Below are 24,946 nucleotides of genomic sequence, written 5' to 3' on the forward strand. Positions count from 1 at the left end.
TGTGTTTAGCTCATGTTTGAGATCTCTTAACAAAGATGTGGATTTGCTTTTGTCCTATTTTTATGCACAGTGACTGTGGGGGACGACTTTAGTAAGTGAGAAATGGAGCCAAGGTTATTCATTTATACGGAGGAGGAAATAAAAAAAACAAGAGTTGAGATATTTTTGGTGTCTGTATATAAAGTGATATATGCTGTGGTGGAGTGTAGGCCTATGTGGTCCAGCAAAGCTTTTTACGTAGATTCACCAAGAACAAACAATCACATCAGATTAAGAGTTGTCAATTGGCAGGCAAATTAGCAGAAAAAAGACACTGGGCCCTAAACCCACTATAAATGCATTGCACTATCAATGCAAACTAGTTATCACACAACCTTACTATAACCATAGTGGAATCATCCGAATTGTTTAGTGTGATACAACAGCAGAGTTCTCCTCAAAGTTGATTACTTCTGAAACAGTATGTTTGGGTGGGGTGAAGGACATGTTTTCACAGTAAGCTCAGCTCTCTCTCTCACAGTGTGTAGTCAGCACTGGGGCTCGAATGAATGTGTCTGATTACAGCTTCTGATGACCCACTGCTCGTGATAGCTGCATGCACAGTGCAACACAGCCCACACCTTTCATCACACCTTGTGTGTGTGCATGTGATCTTGTTCTTCTATCCTCGTGGGGACCTAAAATCCCCCAAAATCTCCACAAGGATAGTAAAACAAGGAAAATTCTCCCTAGTGGGGACATTTCCCACGTCCCCATGAGGACAAAGGCTATTTTAAGCTTAAGGGTTAGGTTTAGGGTCCAATTAGGGTTAGGGTTAGAATTAGGTTAAGGGGTTAGGGTTTAGGGAGGATAGAAAAACAAGTGTGTGCGTGCGAGAGAGAGAGCGCGATTGGGTTCATGCCTATCTGTAGTTTACGAAATAGACAGTAAAGAGAGTGGATTGTAATTCCCAATGTGATTCCGACTGTCTGCTTCCCTCTTGTGCTCAGAGTCCGCTCTGCAGTTTGCAGTGGCTCTGGGAGGGATAGATAGAAATATGGGAAATAGAAATTACAGCAGCCTGGTAAAGCTTAGCAATGACTGGCCTGGATAACTGTTAATCTCTGAATATTCACCACATTGGAGATATAATATTAGAGATACAGAATAAATGTGTGGAGATACACATTGAATGCACAATAAATGCTATCTTGACTACTAAATAGCATTGATTGTGTATCTCTACATATTTCTTCTGTATCTCTAATATTATATCTCCACTGTGGTGAATATTCAGAGATAAACAGTTATCCAGGCCAGTCATTGCTAAGCTTTACCAGGCAGCTGTGAAACCAACCAATTCCAAGAGTAATTTCAGTGCAAGTTAGTTTATTTTTCAGAATATTTACATACAGAAAGAAAAGAAAAAGTCGTTATGCATCTCTTTTTATTATAATTTTTTACACGTTGTTGAAAGTCCTTGAAAGCCAACAGTGTACTCACAAAATACCTCCATAATGATTATTCTTCCTCGTTAGCGGCCCTTTAGCTTGTTAGACAGATCTGATGAGTTCTTATCAGTCAGTCGTGGTAGGGTCCCCAGAGCCACAGAGAGGCCCCAAGAGAGGAGCCATATTCACAAAGCTTTGTCCCCAGAGTCTTTCCAGATGAGGGTTTTCTGTTATCATCAGATCAGTCTCAAAGCTAGAAATCACAGGCAGAGGGATTGAAGATTGACAGTCTAAAAACAACGCCAGTGCTCAATCTGATTTGATTCTTGATGGAGGATTTGAGGAAAAAGAAAAGCGAAAGAGGAAATCTTTACATATCTCCCGAGTTAACTCTTTGTGAATAGTGGCTTGAGTGTCAGACTCCTACTCCAACAAAGTGTCTTTGTTTATGTGGCCATTGAAATGACAACATACTGTATATACATTTCACTGCTTAACATTGTGAGCTGATAGGCATGTTTGCTATGTACTACAGCTGCTGGTCAACATATTTTGGTCATGAATGTGTTCCTTAAAACAGTATAATTTATCTATTCATATATACTGTATGTATCATCTCTCCATTCATACCTGTGAGCATGATATGATTAGTTGGTACTTAGTCATCATCAAGAGAGATAAGCATACTGTACAGAGCCTTCAGAAAGTGTTCATACATTTTGTTGTGTTGCAGCCTGAATTCAAAATGGATGCAATAGTTTTTTTTCTCTCACCCATCTACACACAATACCCTATAATGACAAAGTGAAAACATGTTCAGAATTTTCTGTCTCAAATGTATTAAGAATGAAATACAGAAATCTCATTTACATAAGTATTCACACCCGAGTCAATACTTTGTAGAAACTAATCTAGCTTTCTTTGGTTATAAAAGAGTAGTGATTGTTCCTTCAGTCAAAGTAATCAAAAGGTATACAATCTAACACAGAATTCTGTACATGGTCAATGAAAGCCAATGTTGTCTGTGTGGGCATGGAAGTAATTAATACTATTAATCTAACTGCCCAATCACTTATTGTGATATCGTTGTTAGTTTCAAATTAGAATATAGATGTACTGTACTACCAGGGGTGGAAGTGGGCAGGAATGTGTGGGAACGGAGTTCCCAAAGTGAAATCATTTTGAGATTTAAAAATTCTTCGTTTTTTTACATAGAATCATAGGAATATACATCAGTAAATTCTCAGAACCTGCGTTTACACAGGCAGCCCAATTCTGATATTTTTTCCACTAATTGGTCTTTTGACCAATGACATCAGATCTTTTAACATCAGATCTTTTTCAGAGCTGATTTGATTGGAATTTAATTTTCCCATCCTTTTGTACTAGGCTTTAGAACATACATACACATACATACAGAACCAGTCAAATGTTTGGACACACCTACTCATTCAAGAGTTTTTCTTTATTTTCACCATTTTCTACATTGTAGAATAATAGTGAAGACATCACAACTATGAAATAACACATATGGAATCATGTTGTAACCAAAAAAGTGTTAAACCAATCAAAATATATTTTATATTTGAGATTCTTCAAAGTAGCCATGCCAAGAGTGTGCAAAGCTGTCATCAAGCCAAAGGGTGGCTACTTTGAAGAATCTCAACTATAAAATACATTTTGATTTGTTTAAAACTTTTTTGGGGATACTACATGATTCCATATGTGTTATTCCATACAACACTCACTCAGATTTTTTTGGGTTATATTTGACATGTATATATATTAGATATAAAATGCAAAGTGTGCCAGCTTCAGACTGTAAGATTGAGAAATGTTATAAATACTTTATCAGATGTGTTTGCAGGTCGTCGGTTCTTCAGGAAGACTAAAGAGACTCCCAGTTGAATCATTGTTATCATATACAAATATATTCCATTCCCTCTTCCATATACAAACTCCTGTCCCACTAGCTATATACAGTATTGTGCAAGCTTAGGAGGGGGAAATGTCACCAACATAAGACATGTTCGGCACAAAGATTTTTTTTTGCCAGAATTTTTTTGCCTCATTACTTACAGATATATCAAATGATACATTAAAGGGCAATCATGACACTTTTCAACCTCATATTGATTATCTCCAGCACCAAACCAGTGTCTGCATATGTGAAAACAGCGCGTTTCTATGATCTGTGGTTAAAAAGATAAGAACAAAGGTCCTAAAAAATGCTTCTCTGTGACATCACAGGGTAGCATAAAAATTTAAAAAAACATTGATTAGCCAGAGGGCATTTTCTTGCTCCTCAATACACTGCGCATTTCATAGTGTTTGAGAATCACCGTTTTTTAAATGTTGTAACTTTTGATGATGTCATCTAGGAGAACTTTTAAACTTTATATTTATTTCTACAAAGCATAGAAATGCACCCTTTTCACATATGTAGACACTGGTATTGTCCTGGAGATAATGATAATTAGGTTAAAAAGTGGTGGAATTGCCCTTTAACCCATTACAGTCTAAGCCCTGTCTAAGCCGGGGAGGTGGGGCGGGGTTCTACTAAGCTATATGTAATTGTTTTAAGAAGGTCATACCAAGGATAATTTTGCTATTTGATTTTGAACTTTAAAACCCCTTGATGTATCCCCAAAAATATTACAAAATAATTTTGTGCAGAAAAATGTTTGGCCTTGCTATTAGCCCATACCAACGCATTGAATAACATATTCACTACATGGAATAACAGATAAAGGAAGTTTGTTCTAGAGTGTCTGTCCTATATCTGAAAGATATAAGAAAGATCAGGAAACATTTGAATTTTTTATTTTTTTTACATGTATTTAAGCCCTTATTTTTGGCACTAAACAGTCTCCAGATATACAGTACTTCCATTTTATTTCAACTGGTACAGGGAGAACTTCAACTGACATGTTCATGAGAGTCTCACCTTTCCACAGAGGGGTCATATTAGTGTGTAGCCCAAACTGTTCGGACGCTAAAGACAGAAGTTGGCAGATTGGCTGTACCAACTTCAGACGAGTCCCAAGACTCTTGTGGGGGTCGTAGAGCAAAATGGTTCAGATGCTACAGACGATTTTGTGAGAAGACCACTGCTCTAGCTCTGTCACCTTTCACCGCAGATGCAAAAGTGTGGCATCGGCTGATGCGGTGGATTGAGACACATCCCATGCAAAAACAGATATCTCTAGCTTATATTGATAAATTTTTATGGGGATTTTTGTATTATGCTAATTAGATGTCCATGGGGCGCAGACATCAACTCTAGGGAGTTAAATAAATAATATAGGGGTGAAATTATTATTTACTATAGGTTTATATACTGTAGGTTAACTTAATGTGCTCAGATTTATATGGATTTCTGTTCAGGCCGCAAGCATACAGATAATCTGCCTATGCACTTCACCACAGCAAGGTTGTCACAGCAACTACATGCCCCACCCTGCAGGACAACTTCTTACCGACATACTGTACAATCAGTCAAACTCACAACACTGCCATCCTCTCTTCATAACTCTGACCTCTGACCGCACATTGTCAAGCCCTGAAGAACAAACAAACTGGATTTATCCATCTGGCCCCCCAGATAATTCCAGGAATTAATTGTGGTTGGTCTGTATTTCACAAGCCTTATACTGTACATGGGAGTTAACTAAAGCAGGCCACATTACAGCAAGTAGTAGTGGTAAGGTGTAAGATATAAAAACAAATGGACTGCAAGTTGCCTGGAACCCTCAGGACATTGTCTGTCATGAACCTCGAAGCCATCCTTGTCATTCCCTAAACCTAGTCCCATACATGGACTACTAAACACACAATAAGCCCTCTTGTCTTGTAAAACAAAAGGCACCCAGCTATAAAACAAAACCAAACCTAAAATTACTCCACAATGTAAGTGAAGAATTGTTGCAACTAAAAAGAGGGTGCAGTGTTGCCGTGGCGATCAGATCTTGCTGTTCTCCAGGTGCGAGTCGATGTGCTTGATTAGGGCGTCGTCAGGGTAACCCATGGGAAAGATCAGCTGGCACAGAGGGCAGCTCCTCATGTCACTCTCTTCTGTCTCCATCCACAGCTGCAACAAACACGCACGCACGCACACGCACGCCACGCACGCACGCACACACCACACACACACACACACACACACACACACACACACACACACACACACACACACACAACATTCAGGTCAACAAGCAGTGTGGGTCTATGGCAACAATCAATGATAATAGTTTGACCATTTAGGTAATTTCATGAAGAAAATAAGCTTATATGTAAAAGTGCATCAGAACATATGTCATGTTACACAGAGAATTTCCCATGAAATAGCACAGCGCAGGAAGACATTGGCAAGTCAAGGGCAGTTTATTTTCAAAGAGAGAAATTTTGACTGATCGGAATAGCAAGCTAACTGACCCATTTTACAATTTTAGAGAATGTTTTGATATAATAAAGATATTATTATACAGTATATTTGGGGTAGAGTGTGCGTGTGACTCACATTGATGGAGGGCCAGGACTGGGCGTGCTCTGTGTGCAGGTAGCCTGGCGGGTGGCAGGTCAGAGTGTTGGGTCTGGATGGGATGGGGAAGGCCGAGCAGGACGCTGGCCCCTTCATGACCCCATGAGCTGACACACTGTTGGGCACGCCCAGTGTCCGTGGGGGGCTGATGGGGTGCGGACAGGTCCACTCTTCCTCGTCTTCAGAGGACTGCGGAATCTGGGGGGTAGGCGTAGGGGGTGGCAGGGGCTCAAAGTGCAGGTGAGACCTGGGAGAGACCTCGGACAGGGGGAAGGGCAGCTCTCGAGAGTGGCAGGAACTTTCATGGAGGCCCACCTCACTCCCTGCCCTCTCTAGCCCAGACTGGAAAGCTCGGAGCTGGCCTCCTCTGTGGGGTGACCCTCCATGCTGGGAGCCTCCATGCTCATGCTGCTGATGCTGCTTTGAGTAGCCGGAGTCCATGTAGGGCCGGGGCTTGGGCAGGGTGGACACGGGGTCCAGGCTGAAGCGCGGTGGCCGCTGGTAGGCCGAGGGGTCGGCCACCTCAGAGTAGCTCCGTCGGCCCTGGAAGCTGGCCCTCAGGTGGTGGCTGGCTGGCCGGCAGGAGTAGGAGGCAGGCCCATCGTTGACGTCCAGCAGGGGCGAGCGGCGGTGCATGTCCGGGGAGAGATGCTGCGGCTGGAGCACCGGGGAGCGGCACTGGGCAATGGGGGAGTGGTGCTGAGGAGGGACGGGGGAGTGGCGTTGGGGGATGGGGGAGTGTCGCTGGGGCACAGGGGAGTGGCGTTGGTGAGGGATGGGAGATGGGGGGTGGGAGTGGCGTTGGACTGAGGAGACAGGAGAGACACGGGGAGTCAGAGAGCAGCACACGAGACAAGACTGCCTGTGGCTGTCTCTGGAAGACCAAAATGATAGATTCTCGCCAAAATAGGACTAGAGCCTGTTGTTATTCATAATTACATATGAGAAGTAACTAGGGTCAGGAGGAGTTTTGGTCTGGTAAAATCTCTAGCAATATCAGATAGTGTATATATTTTTGATAATGATGAAGAAAAAGTGTGTAATCTTTCATATCTATTTTCTTGAATAACATTCCTGTACTTCTCTCTACTGTGTGTAAGACATGCTGTGTTGCTCTGGATTTGCAGTGCAAATGTTTGTCTGATCAAAAGACATAACACAATTCGCAACAAGAGGCACACTCAACAAGATATGCAAAAAAGAAACACCCTTGAATAGATTTATTTTCCGCTTACCTAAGACACAGATATAAGATGATGTAGACAATTTTTACAGTACATTATGTTGTGCTTCCTGTAACCATAAGATAACTATCAGCCATCTAGCTAAAAACAAGACTTGCATCGATGAATCAGAAGCATCTCAAAGGGGAAACGTATGGTTCTGTGGTTGAGTGAAAAAAGTATTTAAAAAAAAGAGGGGAGGTTGCTGTGCTCTCAAACTATCCAGAGAGACTTGAAATACAGAGAAAACATAGACTCAAGGAAGAGGATTTTTTTGTTGTTGTTGTATTTCAGTACATATACTGTATTTGTAACTCTGCAACCCCAGGAGAGTAAAAAAACAGCTGCAGGCCTACTTATATCCCAATATAGTCTAGTTCATTCTTCTATTTTTATCTTGAAACAGGGCTGAGTATGAGCTGAGTATGTAGTTAGAGAGGCAGGCTAGTAACCTGAGGGTTGCTGGTTCAAATCCCTGAGCTGACTGGGGGTAAATCTGCAGGGAGTGAGCTGTAAACCATAGTATACTGTACACTACTGTTCAAAAGTTTGGGGTCACTTTTTGAAAGAAAAGCACATTTTTTTGTCCATTAAAATAACATAAAATTGATCAGAAATACAGTGTAAACTGCTTCTTTAATCAGAATAACAGTTTTCAGCTGTGCTAAAATAATTGCAAAAGGGTTTTCTAATGATCAATTAGCCTTTTAAAATGATAAACTTGGACTAGCTAACACAACGTGCCATTGGAACACAGGAGTGATGGTTGCTGATAATGGGCCTCTGTACGCCTATGTAGATATTCCATTAAAAATCAGCCGTTTCCAGCTACAATAGTCATTTACAACATTAACAATGTCTACACTGATCAATTTGATGTTATTTTAAAATGTGCTTTTCTTTCAAAAACAAGGACATTTCTAAGTGACCCCACACTTTTGAATGGTAGTGTATGTCCCATATAGTATCTACCTCTCTTTTTCTTTACCCCTCATTTCTCCAGGGGTGTTGCTCTGCAGCAGCCAATGTGCTGCTCCCAGCCTGTGATGTGTGTGTTGTGTGTCAGGTTGAGTACTGTGATAGCACAAAATTAAGAATATCTGTGCAAATGGACCAATAAAGCAAATATTGTATTGTAAGGTGAGCATGACAATGCTGATTTCAAGATGTGCGCGTAAAGCTTACCCATTTCCCACCCTGTATTTCAATAGAAAATGCGTAACAATATACTGTACAAAACATTAAGAGCACCTGCTCTTACCATGACATAGACTGACCAGGTGAATCCAGGTGAATGCTATGACCCCTTATTGATGTCAGTTGTTAAATCCACTTCAATCAGTGTAGATGAACGGGAGGAGACAGGTTAAAAAAAGGATTTCTAAGCCTTGAGACAATTGAGACATTGTGTATGTGTGCCATTCAGAGGGTGAATGGGCAATACAAAATATTTAAGTGCCTTTGAAATGGGGTATGGTACTAGGTGCCAAGTGCACTGGTTTGAGCGTGTCAAGAACTGCAACACTGTTGGGTTTTTCACACTCAACAGTTTCCCGTGTTTATCAAGAATGGTCTACCACCCAGAGGACATCCAGCCAACTTGACACAACTGGGGGAAGCATTGTAGTCAACATGGGCCAGCATCCCTGTGGAATGCTTTCGACACCTCGTAGAGTCCATGCCTCAATGAATTCAGGCTGTTCTGAGGCGGGGGGGGGGCTGTGTAACTCAATATTAGGAAAGTGTTCTTATTGTTTTGTACACTCAGAGCATGCATTAGGGATAAGGAGCAACACCTTTTCGGATTGGGCTTTGCGGTAAAGAGATAGGTGAGAGAAAAGTATGTTGATATGACACAGGAAGAAAAAGGTGTCGATTGAATGTTTCCAGCGGACAAAACTGGTTGCAACAATGTTATTTTAGCGTCTTTTGTGATGTCATGGTAAGGTTGTATAGTGATTGTTGATGTTTAAATTTTTTTAAAATATGTTATTAAGATGTAAACTTCTATAGGGATGCTGCTAACCTGTTAAATGTGGGCCATATATCATTTTCTAGAGATGTTACTAACCTGGGCTATGCTGCTCCTGAGAGACCATCCTCAAGATCTCCTTTTGTTTGGAGCTCAGTGCCTGTAGACGTCCCAACTCCTCAGTTAGCTCTGTGTAGGCTAGCGCCAAATTCACCCTGCAGGGGGAAAGAACAGAGTCAATCAATCAGTTGGAGAGATTGACTGCATCACTTCTAGATTTCGTTAGAAATATGAATGTGTTAAATTAAAAATGGTCTATTTAATAAACTAACATACAGCTCTGACAGACCCCTGTCTTAGTCTCCAGTATCTATGCTTCAATAGTCTATGTGCCGGGGGGCTAGGGTCAGTCTGTCCTGGTGTAATCTGATCTTAAGTATGCTCCCTCTAATTTTCCCATCTCTCTCTCCCCTTCCGGAGGACCTGAGCCCTACGACCAGGCCTGACGACTCCTGGCTGTCCCCATCCCACCTGGTCGTGCTGCTGTTCCAGTTTCTGCTGTTCTGCCTGCGGCTATGGAACCCTGACCTGTTCACCGGACGTGCTACCTTGTCCCGGACCTGCTGTTTCGACCCTCTATAACCACTGTGATAATTATTTGACCCTGCAGGTCATCTATGAACGTTTGAACATCTTGAAGAATGATCTGGCCTTAATGGCCATGGACTCTTGCAATCTTTACCGGGCACAGCCAGAAGAGGACTGGCCAACCTCAGAGAGCCTGGTCCTCTCTAGGTTTCTTCCTAGGTTCCAGCCTTTCTAGGGAGTTTTACATAGCCACTGTGCTTCTACAGTACATCTGCATTGCTTTCTCTTTATGGTTTTAGGCTGTGTTTCTGTATCACTTTGTGACATCTTGTAGTGGACTGGGTATAACTGGTGCAGAGGAGTCAGGCGCAGGACAGCAGAGATGAGTAACACAAGTAACTTTACTCAAATATTCCAATAACATGTCGTAATACCGAGCCCACAATAACGGACCGAACATACATAAAACAATCACGCACAAAAACCATGGGGAAAACAGAGGGTTAAATAATGAACATGTAATTGGGGAATTGAAACCAGGTGTGTAAAACAAAGACAAAACAAATGGAAAATGAAAAGTGGATCGGCGATGGCTAGAAGGCCGGTGACATCGACCGCCGAACGCTGCCCGAACAAGGAGAGGGACCGACTTCGGCGGAAGTTGTGACACATCTGCTGATATAAAAAGGGCTGTATAAATAAATGTGATTGATTGATTAATATATACCCCACAAGACATTAAAGTTTCAAGTTTTAATGTCACATGCACAAGTACAGTGAAATTGTCACAGTATCCACGGAAGGTGGTGCCCCTCCATAGGCGGGGCGGCGCTCGGCGGTCGTCGTCGCCGGCCTACTAGCTGCCACTGATCTAAGTTTCTATGTTGTTTGGTTTTGTCTGTCTAGGTCTGCACCTGTTCCTTGTTTGTAATTAGTGTGGGGGGTATTTAGTTTGTCCTTTTTGTTCAGGTATTTGTGCGGGATTGTTTTGTGTCATGTCGAAGGGCTGTTCGTATTTACGCTGCCTGTTTGTTCAGCTGTGAATTTATTATTGCCGGGCTGCGCCCCGTTCTCTTTATTGTTTTGGAGCTGTGCTCCTGTCGGGTGTTTAGGCGCACCCAGTAGTACGGCTGCCTATTTTTTCCAAACGGTGTTAATAAACATCTGTGTTTTTGGACCTCCGTCTCCTGCCCTTGACTCTGACCCTTCCTGCTACACTGATAGTCGTGACAGAAATGCCTTTCTTGCAAACTCAAAACCCAACAATGCAATAATCAATAACAATGTAATACTAGAAAAATGTGTTAAGAAATAAGAAGAAATATGAAGAACACAATAAGTAAGTAAATAAGCATACTATATACAGGGTCTGTTCCAATACCATATTTAAAATGTGCAGGGATACTGGAGTGATGGAGGTAGATACTGTATGTATAGGGGTAAGGTGACTAGCCAACAGGATATAAGATAAACAGAGTAGCAGCATCTTGTATGTGAGTGGGTGTGCGTGTGTCAGTATAAATGTATGCGGATATTACAGTGCATTCGGAAAGTATTCAGACCCCGTCACTTTTTCCACATTTTGTTACGTTACAGCCTTATTCTAAAATTGATTAAGTACATGTTTTTCCTCATCAGTCTAAACACAATACCCCATGAGGACAAAGTGAATACAGGTTTTGAGAATTTTTTGCAAATGTATTAAATATTTAAAACAGAAATAAATGATTTACAGGGGCGGCAGGTAGCCTAGTGGTTAGAGCATTGGGCCAGTAACCGAAAGGATGCTAGATCGAATCCCTGAGCTGACAAGGTAAAAACTGTCGTTCTGAAATGTCTGAACAAGGCAGTTAACCCACTGTTCCTAGGTCGTCATTGTAAATAAGAATTTGTTCTTAACTGACTTGCCTTTAAATAAAGGTTAAAAAAAGAATGAACATTTACATAATTATTCAGACCCTTTGTTATGAGACTCGAAATTGAGCTCAGGAGCATCCTGTTTCCATTGATCATCCTTGGGATGTTTTTACAACTTGATTGGAGTCCAACTGTGGTAAATTCAATTGATTTGACATGATTTGGAAAGCTGTCTATATAAGGTCCCACAGTTGACAGTGAATGTCAGAGCAAAAACCAAGCCATGAGGTCGAAGGAATTTTCCGTAGAGCTCTGAGACAGGACTGTGTCGAGGCACAGATCTGGGGAAAGGTACCAAAACATTTCTGCATCATTTAAGGTCCCCAAGAACACAGTGGCTTCCATGATTCTTAAATGAGAGAAGTTTGAAGCCACCAAGACTCTTCCTTGAGCTGGCCGCCCGGCCAAACTGAGCAATCGGGGGAAAAGGCCCTTGGTCAGGGAGGTGACAAAGAACCTGATGGTCCCTCTGACAGTGCTCCAGAGTTCCTCTGTGGAGATGGGAGAACCTTCCAGAAGGACAACCACCTCTGCAGCACTTCACCAATCAGGCCTTTATGGTACAATGGCCAGATGGAAACCACTCTTTAGTAAAAGACACATGACAGCCTGCTTGGAGCTTTCAAAAAGGCACCTAAAGACTCTCAAACCATGGGAAAAATATTTTCTGTTCTGATGAAACCAAGATTGAACTCTTTGGCCTGAATGCCAAGCGTCACGTCTGGAGGAAACCTGGCACCATCTTTTTCGGTGAAGCATGATGGTGGCAGCATCATGCTGTGGGGATGTTTTTCAGTGGCAGGGACCGGGAGACTAGTCAGGATTGAGGCAAAGTACAGAGAGTACAGAGCACTCAGTGGCCACGCAGTCTTGGGTGAACAGGGAGTACAGGAAGGGACTACGCACACACCCCTGTGGGGCCCCCGCATTGAGCGTCAGCGTGGCAGAGGGGATGTTGCCTACCCTCCTGGCCCTCCGGCCCGTCAGGAAGTCTAGCATCCAGCTGCAGAGGGAGGTATTCAGACCCAGATACCTAAGCTTAGTAACGGATTTAGAGGGGACAGTGTTGTTGAAAGCTGAGCTGTAGTCAATGAACAGCATTCTCACATAGGTATTCCTCTTATCTAGGTGGGTGAGGGCAGTGTGGAGAGCAATTGAGATTGCGTCATCTATGGATCTGTTGTGCCGGTATGCAAATTGGAGTGGGTCTAGGGTGTCTGGGATGGTGGAGTTAATGTGTGCCATAACCAGCCTCTCAAAGCACTTCATGATTACAGAAGTGACTGTTACAGGGCGATAGTGATTGTGGCATGAAGCCTTAGAGTTCTTGGGGACAGGAATGATGGTGGTCATCTTAAAACATGGGGGGATTACAGACTGGGACAAGGAGAGATTGAAAATTACAGTGAATATGCCTGCCAACTGCTCCGCACTGTGAGAACGTGCCTTGGAATAACGTTGGGCCCAGTGGCTTTGCGGGTGTTGACCTGATTAATAAAGACCTTTCTCACGTCAGCCTCGGAGAAGGGGGTTCACCATGCAATCATGGCTCTATATAATACTGTGCGTTGCCTTGAATTTGTTTTGGACTTGGGGACTATGAAGAGACCCCTGGGAGAATTAACACAAAGGTTGGCGCTGAACTAAAGGACATGGTTACCGCACACAGAGCTATCGTAGACAACTCTGAGGCTACGGCCGAGGACAGGAATAAGTACAAGATTTCCCGCAATGACCTCTGTAGAGTCTTCAAACGAGCAGAAGGACATTATAGGAATAAGGTGGAATTATACTACACAGGCTCCGACGCCTGCTGCATGTGGCAGGGGCTACAGTCCATTACGGATTACAAAGCAAGACCCAGCCATGATCTACCCAACGATGCCTCTCTTCCAGACGAACTCAATGCATTTTATGCACGCTTCGACAATAACATCACCGTAACCTGTGCGAGGGCCCACACCGGACCTGCGGAGGTCATAGTGGGACATCTTGTACTTCTTCCTGTCCTCGGCCGTAGCCTCAGAGTTGTCTATGATAGCTCTGTGCGCGGTAACCATGTCCTTTAGTTTAGCGCCAACCTTTGTGTTAATCCAGGGCTTTTGATTAGGAAAGCAGCGAACCCTCACCGTGGGGTCACTGATACATTTTCTATATTCTCCCAGGGGTCTCTTCATAGTCCCCAAGTCCAAAACAAATTCAAGGCAACGTACAGTATTATATAGAGCCATGATTGCATGGAACTCCCTGCCATCTCAAATCACTCAAGCAAACAGTAAAATGTGCATTGAAAACACATTAAATAGCACCTCACATCACAATGCCTCTCCCGTTTCTGACCTAAATAACTTGTAGACCTACAGTATGTACACTGAGTATACAAAACATTAAGAACACCTGCTCTTTCCATTACTGACTGACCAGGTGAATCCATGTGAATGCTCTGATCCCTTATTGATGTTGTTAAATCCACTTCAATCAGTGTAAATGAAGGGGAGGAGACAGGTTAAAGAATAATGTTTAAGTCTTGAGACAATTGAGACATGGATTGTGTATGTGTGCCATTCAGAGGGTGAATGAGCAAGACAAACGATTTAAGTGCCTTTGAATGGGGTATGGTAGTAGGTGCCAGGTGCACCAGTTTGAGTAAAGAACTGCAACGCTGCTGGGTTTTTCACTCTCAACAATTTCCCGTGTGTATCAAGAATGGTTCACCACCCAAAGGACATCTAGCCAACTTGACACAACGTGGGAAGCATTGGAGTCAACATGGGCCAGCATCCCAGTGGAACGCGTTTGACACCTTGTAGAGTCCATGCCCCGACGAATTGAGGCTGTTCTGAGGGCAAAAGGGGGGAATGCAACTCAATATTTAAAATGTGTTCCTAATGTTTGGTATATGCAGTGTACTGTACTGTATATGTACTGACATGTACATACTGTATGTACGCGTGTATTCTTATTTTACATTCATGTAGTTCGGTCCTTGAGCTGTTCTTGTCTATTAATGTTCTGTATTATTTTTTTGTGTGGACCCCAGGAAGAGTAGCTGCTGCTTTGAAATCATGCTACTACATTGCTTCAAACGTGTACACACTAATGTGTGAGGTTGCCTGACTTAATGCATTCCAGTTTTCAAATGTCTACGGTTATTCACACTTGAGTGGGTTGAGTCACTGACGTGGTCTTCCTGTCTGGGTTGGCGCCCCCCCCTTGGGTTGTGCCTGGCGGAGATCTTTGTGGGCTATACTCGGCCTTGTCTCAGGATGGTAAGTTGGTGGTTAAAGATATCCCTTTAGTGGTGTGGGGGCTGTGCTTTGGCAAAGTGGGTGGGGTTATATCCTGCCTATTTAGCCCTGTCCGGGGGTATCATCGGATGGGGCCACAGTGTCTCCTGACCCCTCCTGTCTCAGCCTCCAGTATTTATGCTGCAGTAGTTTATGTGTCGGGGGCTAGGTTCAGTCTGTTATATCTGGAGTATTTCTCCTGTCTTATCCGGTGTCCTGTGTGAATTTAAGTATGCTCTCTCTAATTCTCTCTTTCTTTCTTTCTTTCTCTCTCTTGGAGGACCTGAGCCCTAGGACCATGCCTCAGGACTACCTGGCATGATGACTCCTTGCTGTCCCCAGTCAAACTGGCCCTGCTGCTGCTCCAGTTTCAACTGTTCTGCCTGCGGCTATGGAACCCTGACCTGTTCACCGGACGTGCTACCTGTCCCAGACCTGCTGTTTTCAACTCTCTAGAGACAGCAGGAGCGGTAGAGATACTCTCAATGATCGGCTATGAAAAGCCAACTGACATTTACTCTTGAGGTGCTGACCTGTTGCACCCTCGACAACTACTGTGATTATTATTATTTGACCATGCTGGTCATTTATGAACATTTGAACATCTTGGCCATGTTTTGTTATAATCTCCACCCGGCACAGCCAGAAGAGGTCTGGCCACCCCTGAAAGCCTAGTTACTCTCTAAATTTCTTCCTAGGTTTTGGCCTTTCTAGGGAGTTTTTCCTAGCCACCGTGCTTCTACACCTGCATTGCTTGCTGTTTGGGGTTTTAGGCTGGGTTTCTGTACAGCACTTTGAGATATTAGCTGATGTAAGAAGGGCTATATAAATACATTTGATTTGATTTGATTTATATATTGACAGAGCAGCCCTATTTCCAGCTGCCTAAATTTTACACCCAGGCATTTGCTTCACCATGGCAACGAGGCAGCTATTTCAAACAGATCTGTTACAAGGCAACACCGGTGGTAATCGAAAACATAGAGAGAAAGGGAGGTGGTTGTGGCAGATAGATGCCAGCAGTGTGTATCTGCTATCCAGACAAAGATCTGACAAAAACATAGCCTATCTGAACTTACAAACCAATTTCCCAAAAGCTTTTTGTTATTTATTTGGACTTGAACACTATCATTTTCACATTGATGATGGTGGTAGATAAAGATGGTAAAATGAGTGGTAAAGAACGGACACCTTATTGAATAAGGTGCTACAGTAGTAATGGAAAATGTGACGATTGGAGAAAGAAATAAAAGTCTCACATTCTATGGCTGTGTTTACATGGGCAGCCCAATTCTGTATGTTTTTTTTCCACATTAATTGGTCTTCTGACCAATCAGATCAGCTCTGAAAAAGAGCTGATGTGAAAAGATCTGATGTGATTGATCAAAATACCAATAACTGGAAAACAGATCCGAATTGGGTTGCCTGTGTAAACGCAGCCTATTGGTCTTTGCTGTGTGATTTATTTTATTGTTTAACTTCAGCAGCGTTTTAGTATTATTTTACAGACAATAGTTAAATAAAGTGGTGTGATAAATGTGACTGCAGTGAAAAATAGAGTGCATATTTCGTCTCCTTTTCAGAAATACAAGATGGCAAAGAATAGTTTGTTTGGACTGGACCTGTAGAACATCTTTCTTTGCTCTTTATCCAGAAGAGAAGCAATGATTTAGCCTATACTGTATGAACCATGTACTGTATCATCATTTCTAGCATAAATATTGCCCCAAACCTTATGTAATACTATAAAATTGGTTGACTTCTGACATTTGTGTAAGCACAACCCCATTTGGGGATGAAAAGAGGGAACTAGGGATGAATTAGAAGAGATTCAGTGCCTATCATAAGTATTCACCCTCTTTGATTTCTTTACATTTTAGTATGTTACAAAGTGGGATTAAATTATCATTTTTTGTAAAGAATCTGCACAAAATACTCTAATGTCAAAGTGGAAGATTTTTTTTTATTCTGGGGGGATTAATGAAAAATAAAACACTAATATACTTTGATTAGATAAGTATTCACCCTGCTAAGTCAAAACATATTAGAAACACCTTCTTGAGTAACTCGCTTAGAGCTTTGCACACCTGGAATGTGCAGTATTTGCCCATTATTCTTTTCAAAATTCTTCAAGCTCTGTCAAGGTGTTGAGGATCATGGCTAGACAGCAATTTCAAGTCTTGCCATAGATTTTCAAGCAGATTTAGGTCAGAACTTGGCCACTCAGGAACATTCACTGTCTTCTTGGTAAGCAACTCCATTATAGACTTGGCCTTATGTGGTAGGTTATTGTTCTGCTGAAAGGTGAATTCCTCTCCCAGTGTCTGGTGTAAAGCAGACAAGCAGGTTTTTCTCTAGTATTTTGCCTGTGCTTAGCGCCATCCATTTTCTTTTTATCCTGAAAAACTCCCCAGTCTTTGCCGATGTCAAGCATACCCATACCATGATGCAGCCACAACCATGCTTGAACATATGGAGGTAGTTACTCGGTGATGTGTTCTTGGATTTGCCCCAAACTTAAGGCTTTACATTAAAGCCAAAACGTGTATTCCTATGCCTTGTTTTTTTTTCAGTATTACTTTAGTGCCTTGTTGCATACAGTATGCATGTTTTGGGAATATTCCGATTTTTTTATCTTTTCACTCTATCATTTAGGTAATTACAACTACAATTACAACTACAATCTTGTTGATCCATCCTCAGTTTTCTCCGATCAAAGCCATTGAACTCGGTAGCTGTTTTAAAATCATCAATGGCCTGATGGTAACATCCCTGAGCAGTTTCTTTCCTGTCCTGCAGCTCAGTTCAGAAGGACAACTGTATCTTTTGATGTGTCTGGGTGGTTTAATACATCATCCACAGCAGAATTATTAACTTGGCCATGCTTAAAGAGATATTCAATGTCTGATTTGTTATTGTTACCCTTCTACAAATCACTGCCCTTCTTTATGAGGCTTTTTTAAAAAGCTCCCTGGTCTTTGTAGTTGATTCTATGCTTGAAATTCAATATTTGACGGAGGGACTTTACAGATGTTGTATGTATGGGAGACAGAGGAAGGATTAGTCATTCAAATATCATGAAGTGAGTCCATGTAACTTACTATGTGATTTGTAAAGGCACATTTTACTCCTGAACTAATTTAGGCTTGCTTAAACAAAGGTGATCAATACTTATGCAACAACTATATTTTAGTTATATTATTTGTATTAATTTGATAAAAATATATAATTTTCTTTTCACTTTGACATAATGGAGTATTTTGGGTAGATCAATGAAAAAATTATACATTTAAAAATCTATTTCAATCCAACTTTGTAAATCAACAAAATGTGAAAAAATCCAAAGGGGGTGAATAAGTATGATACCTTCTGTATGTACTGTAGATATGCTGTGGTAGATAGGTGCCAGTCTGTATCCAGACAGATCTGTTAAAGCTTATCTGAGCTCTCGAACCAATATCCATACAATCTGACTCAGCTAACTCTACATAGTGATAGCAACAGATATAGAGAAAGATTTTCGATGGACAAACAACAACTTCCCATAGACTTCAACTGCACGACGGCGAATCTGGAAACATCTCAATTAATTTATATGGTCATGCCAATTATATAGCCAACACGAGAAGTCTCACCTTGTCATAGGAAAACGATGAGTCCTCTGCACAACCCACTGAATAACTTAATTGAGTCTTAATGTGTTAGGTTTTTTGTGTGTAGGAGGGAGAGGGAGGCAGTAGAAAACATACCCCATTTGACCAGTAAACACTGAACCATTAGTTAAAGGAAATGGAAGTCATCATGAGTCATTATTGTTGAATCTTTTCCATGAACACATAACTGTCATCACAATATATTTCAGCCAGGAAAATTGTGTTGACACCAGAAATGAATTACAGCTAGATCTGTTTATCTAAGAAACACGTCATCACCATTTCCATTTTAGGGTCTCGATACAACCTCTATTTTAGGAAAATTGAGAATTCAACAAAATCATTTTGACCACAGACAACAACGCATTCATACATTCCATCGCTTAGTTAGTCCTTCAGACAGGCCTACCAAGTCCTCCCACTACGTTTCTGTATGACTCAGACAGGGCTATTGAGTGGGCTATTGAAGCCCCCTTCAACACCTTCACCTGAACCTGAAAATAGAAGAGATCATACATAACTTACAGGAACCGTGGAAGCCACTGATGTCAGTGGAAGCCCTTATTCCATCCTTCCCAACTGCCTCTATCGAACGCTGTCATGAATATGGAAGTACCGGTATTCTATTTGAGAGCTGAAATCTCCTGTCCTTCTTTTACAGTCCAAGGGGGGTGTCTGAGTGACTAGCCACACCTCGGTTACAGTCTCAAGTCTCTTGGATTTTCTACGCACCAAACTGTATTTATTGACTATTTTGACATCCGCGACTTTTCCCTTTCCACACTTCTGCTCACGCAATTCTCAAGTTCGCCTGCGCCTCTCGGCAATCTTTGAAAAGCACGGCTTGGAATGCAACACGTTTCACTCACACGTGTGTGATCTCTTATGTTTGCTCATGAAAGCTACCAAGACTTCAATTGCACTGCAGCCCCCTTTGTTTTGGAAAAGCTATTTGGAGGTGTGTGTGTGTGTGTGTGTGTGTGTGTGTGTGTGTGTGTGTGTGTGTGTGTGTGTGTGTGTGTGTGTGTGTGTGTGCGCGTGTGTGGGAGGAGAGATGATGAGTGTGTATCTAGCGAGAGGAGATTCATGACAGCCAATCTATATGCTGGTGTGTGTGGGAGAGGAATTGTGTGTGGGCCGTATGAGCTGGAGCTGACCTCTGAATACATGTTAGAGAGTACGGACTGTAGGCTTGCTGTTTCTGTAACTACTACACAGCTTTTTGTTTGTGTGCTCTAACATCTATTTTGCCATACTACTATTGAGTACAGCCTGTCTGCTGTCACTCAACTGTAAGTAACGCAGATCCTAAACATAACTCAACATATCCACTACCGTTCAAAGGTTTGGGGTCACGTAGAAATGTCATTGTTTTCCATGAAAACCTACCTTTTTGGAGAAATGTCCTCTGGTCTGATGAAACAAAAATAGAACTGTTTGGCCATTATGACCATCGTTATGTTTGGAGGAAAAAGGGGGAGGCTTGCAAGCCGAAGAACACCATCACACGTAAAGCACGGGGATGGCAGCATCATGTTGTGGGGGTGCTTTGCTGCAGGAGGGACTGGTGCACTTCACAAAATAGATGTCATCATGAGACAGGAAAATTATGTGGATATAGTGAAGCAACATCTCAAGACATCAGTCAGGAAGTTAAAACTTGGTCGCAAATGGGTCTTCCAAATGGACAATGACCCCAAGTATACTTCCAAAGTTGTGGCAAAATGGCATAAGATAACAAAGTCAATGTATTGGAGTTGCCATCACAAACCCTAACCTCAACACTATAGAAAATGTGTGGGCAGAACTGAAAAAGCGTGTGCGAGCAAGGAGGCCTACAAACCTGACTCAGTTACACCAGCTCTGTCAGGAGGAATGGGCCAAAATTCACCCAACTTATTGTGGGAAGCTTGTGGAAGGCTACCCGAAACGTTTGACCCAAGTTAAACAATTTAAAGGCAATGCTACCAAATACTAATTGAGTGTATGTCAACTTCTGACCCACTGGGAATGTGATGAAAGAAATAAAAGCTGAAATAAATAATTTTCTATACTATTATTCTGACATTTCACATTCTTAAAATAAAGTGGTGATCCTAACTGACCTAAGACAGGGAATGTTCACTTGGATTAGATGCCTGGAATTGCGAAAAACTGAGTTTAAATGTATTTGGCTAAGGTGTATGTAAACTTCGAACTTCAACTGTATGTGTGAGGAGGACAAAAAATATACAGCCTTCACTACCCCACTGGGTCTGCATGAATACAGTCGAATGCCACAGGGCCTATGCAATAGTCCAGCCTCATTTATGAGGATGATGGTTAGCATCTCTGGAGACTTAAACTTCAGTAGCCTGCTGTGCTACCTAGACGACCTCTTGGTGTTTGCACAAAGCGAAAGACAAGCCTTGGATAGATTGGAGCTGGTGTTCCAGAGACTGAGACAGTACAACCTGAAACTGAGCCCAAAGAAATGCAATTTCTTGCGGACGTCTGTAAGATTTTTGGGTCATGTCATTAATGGTGACGGGGTGGCTGTGGACCCGACCAAGGTGGATGTGATATCCAAAATGACAAAGTTGGATCTAATGGAGGAAGATGGGTGCACGCCTTCAGTACGAAGGATCAAATCCTTCCTAGGAATGATATTCTACTATCAACATTTCATTCCAAACTGTTCTGCTATTGCCAAGCCGCTCTTCACTCTCACTGCAGGTCAGAAGAGAAGGGGGAAGGTGAAGCCTGAGAAGCAAGCTGGCAGCTTCAGAAAGTTGAAACGTACTGACTGGACTAATGAGTGTGATTCTTCACTTAACAGCCTCAAGGAGAAGTTGTTAAACTGTGCTGTTCTTGGTCATCCGGATTTCACAAGGCCATTGATGCTGTCAATTGATGCCTCCCTGGACAGGTTGGGATGCAGTACTGTCTCAAATACCTGCTGGTGAAGATAGAGCATGTCCCATCGCTTTTGCCAGTAAAACATTGAGTGGCTCACAAAAAAGATATCCTGCCCACAGACTGAAGTTTTTGGCCTTGAAATGGAGTGTGTGTGAATAGTTTAGCCACTGGCTTAAGGGACATTAATTTACAGTTTGGACTGATAATAATCCGCTCAAATACATAATGACGAAACCAAAACTCGACGCCTGCGAACAACGATCGGTAGGCAAATTGGTGCCCTACTCATTCGATCTGAAGCACATAGCAGGTACAAAGAACGCTGTGGCTGATGCCCTCAGTAGGGACCCATTTGCCAAGTTAGTTAGTCACAGTGAGAACTATGTCAGTCTGCTTGCCGAAGCCGATGCTATAGGAGAAGATCGGATTAAAGATGTGTTTCGCTTGAAGGTCCAGAGTCACATAGTGAAAAAACAAGGATAGACAATCTCTGGAAATCAGAGACAGCTGTCCTTTAACCTGTGGCTCTGCAGTAGTGAAAGCAATCTGTGAAGTCTATGATCAGTGGGATGTAGCGACCGAAGCTCGGGCAGTACAGTTAGTGCAGTCTGTGCAACAACTCATATCTCCAAGCCAAGACTCCCTTCCTGCGATCTCTTTTGAGGAGCTCCAGCGGAGTCAAAAACTTGATCCTACGATTTCTAAGGCTATCCTGTTTGTCAACCGCAAAATATGTCCTTCAAGGCGAGAGAGGGATGGATTTGATTCACAAACCCTTGCACTCATCAAGCAGTGGGAAAGGCTCAGGGTCCAAGATGGAGTGCTTTACAGGGTGACAAAGAATCCCCTGAGCAAACAAAACAGACATCAGTATGGGCTGCCCACAAATATGAAGGAGAAATCATTGAGTGGTGTGCATGACCTTGCTGGCCACCAAGGGCAAGCTACAACTCTTCATTTGGCAAGGCAGTGTTTCTTCTGGCCCAAGACTGAGCATGATGTGAAGGAGTATGTCAAGTGCTGTCGGAGATGCATCCTGGCTAAGTCTCCTGAGCCGTCTGCTCGAGCTCCCCTCGAAAGCATCAGAACCTCTGCGCCTATGGAGTTAGTATGTCTCAACTTTTGGAGTGCTGAGGACAACAAGCAATGCTCAGGGGATGTCTTGGTTCTGACAGATCACTTCACCAAGTTAGCTCACGCCTTTCCATGCTCAAATCAAACGGCAAAGCAAGTTGCCAGAACGATATGGGACAACGTATTTTGTGTTTATGGATTTGCTGAGCGGATCCACACGGATCAAGGGGCCAATTTTGAGAGTGAGCTAATCGCAGAACTTCTCAAGCTCTCTGGTGTCGCCAAGTCACACACAACTGCATATCATCCCATGGGGAATGGGGGAACGGAAAGGTTCAATCGAACTCCTCGAAATATGCTTCGCTCACTCCCTATAAAACCTAAAGAGAAATGGCCGCAGCAGATACAAACTCTAACGTTTGCCTACAATGCTACTGTACACAAAACCACTAGCTATGCTCGATTCCAGCTCATGTTTGGTCATGTTCCGAGACTCCCTATTGATGTAATGTTCAAGCAAGTTTTGAGGGATCCTGTGGGTTGTTGTCTATAGTAGCTATGTCAAAAAACTGATGTCCCATGTCCATGAAGCAGCGAGCATCGCTCAACGGCATACAGTTAAAGAACAACAGAAACAGGCCAAACAATATGACAGAAAAGTCAGAGGCACTCACCTGAACAAAGGAGACAGAGTGCTTCTTGCTAACAAAGGAGAAAGGGGAAAAATAAAACTTGCCGACAAGTGGGAAGCTAAGGTGTTCACGGTCATTGACAAAAACCTACATACACACATATATAAGCTGGTGGATGATAAAGGAAACACCAAGGTGGTACATCGGAACCTTCTTCTAGACATCAGCTTTCTGCCGGTAGAAACGCCTAAGGATGATTCACATGAATCTCAATCAGATGGAGCTGTAGATCCAGAGTATGAGGGTCAGTCAACGGACCTTTCAGGCTTTGAGGAAGAGGAAAGCTCTGGAGATATGACCAGTTCATGGACCCCGCAAGTCAGGAATCTTCAGAGAGACAGGAGACAGTCAGAGATGAGATGGAGCAAGAACAGTCAGCGTACAGCTGCAGGGACAATCCAAATCAAGACCATCAAGCTCAGCTATCTCTCGATAATGAGACTGCTATTAGCATTCCTGACTATGACAGGGTAGCTGACACAGAACCTTCAGGTTTTCCTGACTCAGTTGCACCAGCTGATTTAGCTAGTGACCAAGACTTACAAAGACCGGGTTCACGTGATTCGCAAGATGTGGTCAGAACACGCACTGGCAGGGTAGTGAAATCTGTAAGTCGTCTTATTGAGACAATGGCTTAGAGACTATTCACTATGGAGGGCTTAGCCACCAAACTAGGAAATAAGTCCCAGTCTCTTCTACCTAAGTTTTAAAAAGGGTTTTATTTATTTCTTCTGTTGTTCTGAGGAATAATCATGGATATGTAAAGCCAGTCGTGGCCAAAAGTTTTGAGAATGACACAAATATAAATTTTCACAAAGTACGCTGCCTCAGTTTGTATGATGGCAATTTGCATACACTTCAGAATGTTATGAAGAGTGATCAGATGAATTGCAATTAATTGCAAAGTCCCTCTTTGCCATGCAAATGAACTGAATCCCCCAAAAACATTTCCACTGCATTTCAGCCCTGCCACAAAAGGACCAGCTGACATGTCAGTGATTCTCTCGTTAACACAGGTGTGAGTGTTGACGAGGACAAGGCTGGAGATCACTCTGTCATGCTGATTGAGTTCAAATAACAGACTGGAAGCTTCAAAAGGATTGTGGTGCTTGGAATCATTGTTCTTCCTATGTCAATCATGGTTACCTGCAAGGAAACACGTGCCGTCATCATTGCTTTGCACAAAAAGGGCTTCACAGGCAAGGATATTGCTGCCAGTAAGATTGCACCTAAATCAACCATTTATCAGATCACCGAGAACTTTAATGAGAGCGGTTCAATTGTTGTGAAGAAGACTTCAGGGCACCCAAGAAAGTCCAGCAAGCGCCAGGACCGTCTCCTAAAGTTGATTCAGCTGAAGGATCGGGGCACCACCAGTACAGAGATTGCTCAGGAATGGCAGCAGGCAGGTGTGAGTGCCATTGAGGCAAAGACTTTTGGAGGATGGCCTGGTGTCAAGAAGGGCAGCAAAGAAGCCACTTCTCTCCAGGAAAAACATCAGGGACAGACTGATATTCTGCAAAAGGTACAGGGATTGGACTGCTGAGGACTGGGGTAAAGTCATTTTCTCTGATGAATCCCTTTTGTTTGGGGCATCCAGAAAAAAGTTTGTCCGGAGAAGACAAGGTGAGCACTACCATCAGTCCTGTGTCATGCCAACAGTAAAGCATCC

General features: G+C 42.7%; 1 protein-coding gene across 1 annotated transcript in view; it reads right to left on the reverse strand.

Annotated features, from left to right (window-relative positions):
* Positions 1-1,420: 1,420 nt before the first annotated feature.
* Positions 1,421-24,946, reverse strand: part of LOC106589293 (TANK-binding kinase 1-binding protein 1) — a 110,899-nt gene continuing 87,373 nt past the window's right edge. The window contains exons 8-10 of the mRNA XM_014179075.3: positions 9,265-9,380; positions 5,950-6,776; positions 1,421-5,520 (exon numbers count right to left, since the gene is read on the reverse strand). Coding sequence (XP_014034550.2) covers positions 5,392-5,520; positions 5,950-6,776; positions 9,265-9,380 — 1,072 coding nt within the window. The 3' untranslated portion in view covers positions 1,421-5,391. The remainder of the gene's footprint in view (positions 5,521-5,949; positions 6,777-9,264; positions 9,381-24,946) is intronic.

Source organism: Salmo salar, chromosome 28 (assembly GCF_965601325.2).
Source record: "Salmo salar chromosome 28, fSalSal1, whole genome shotgun sequence".
NCBI classification, from domain to species: domain Eukaryota; kingdom Metazoa; phylum Chordata; class Actinopteri; order Salmoniformes; family Salmonidae; genus Salmo; species Salmo salar.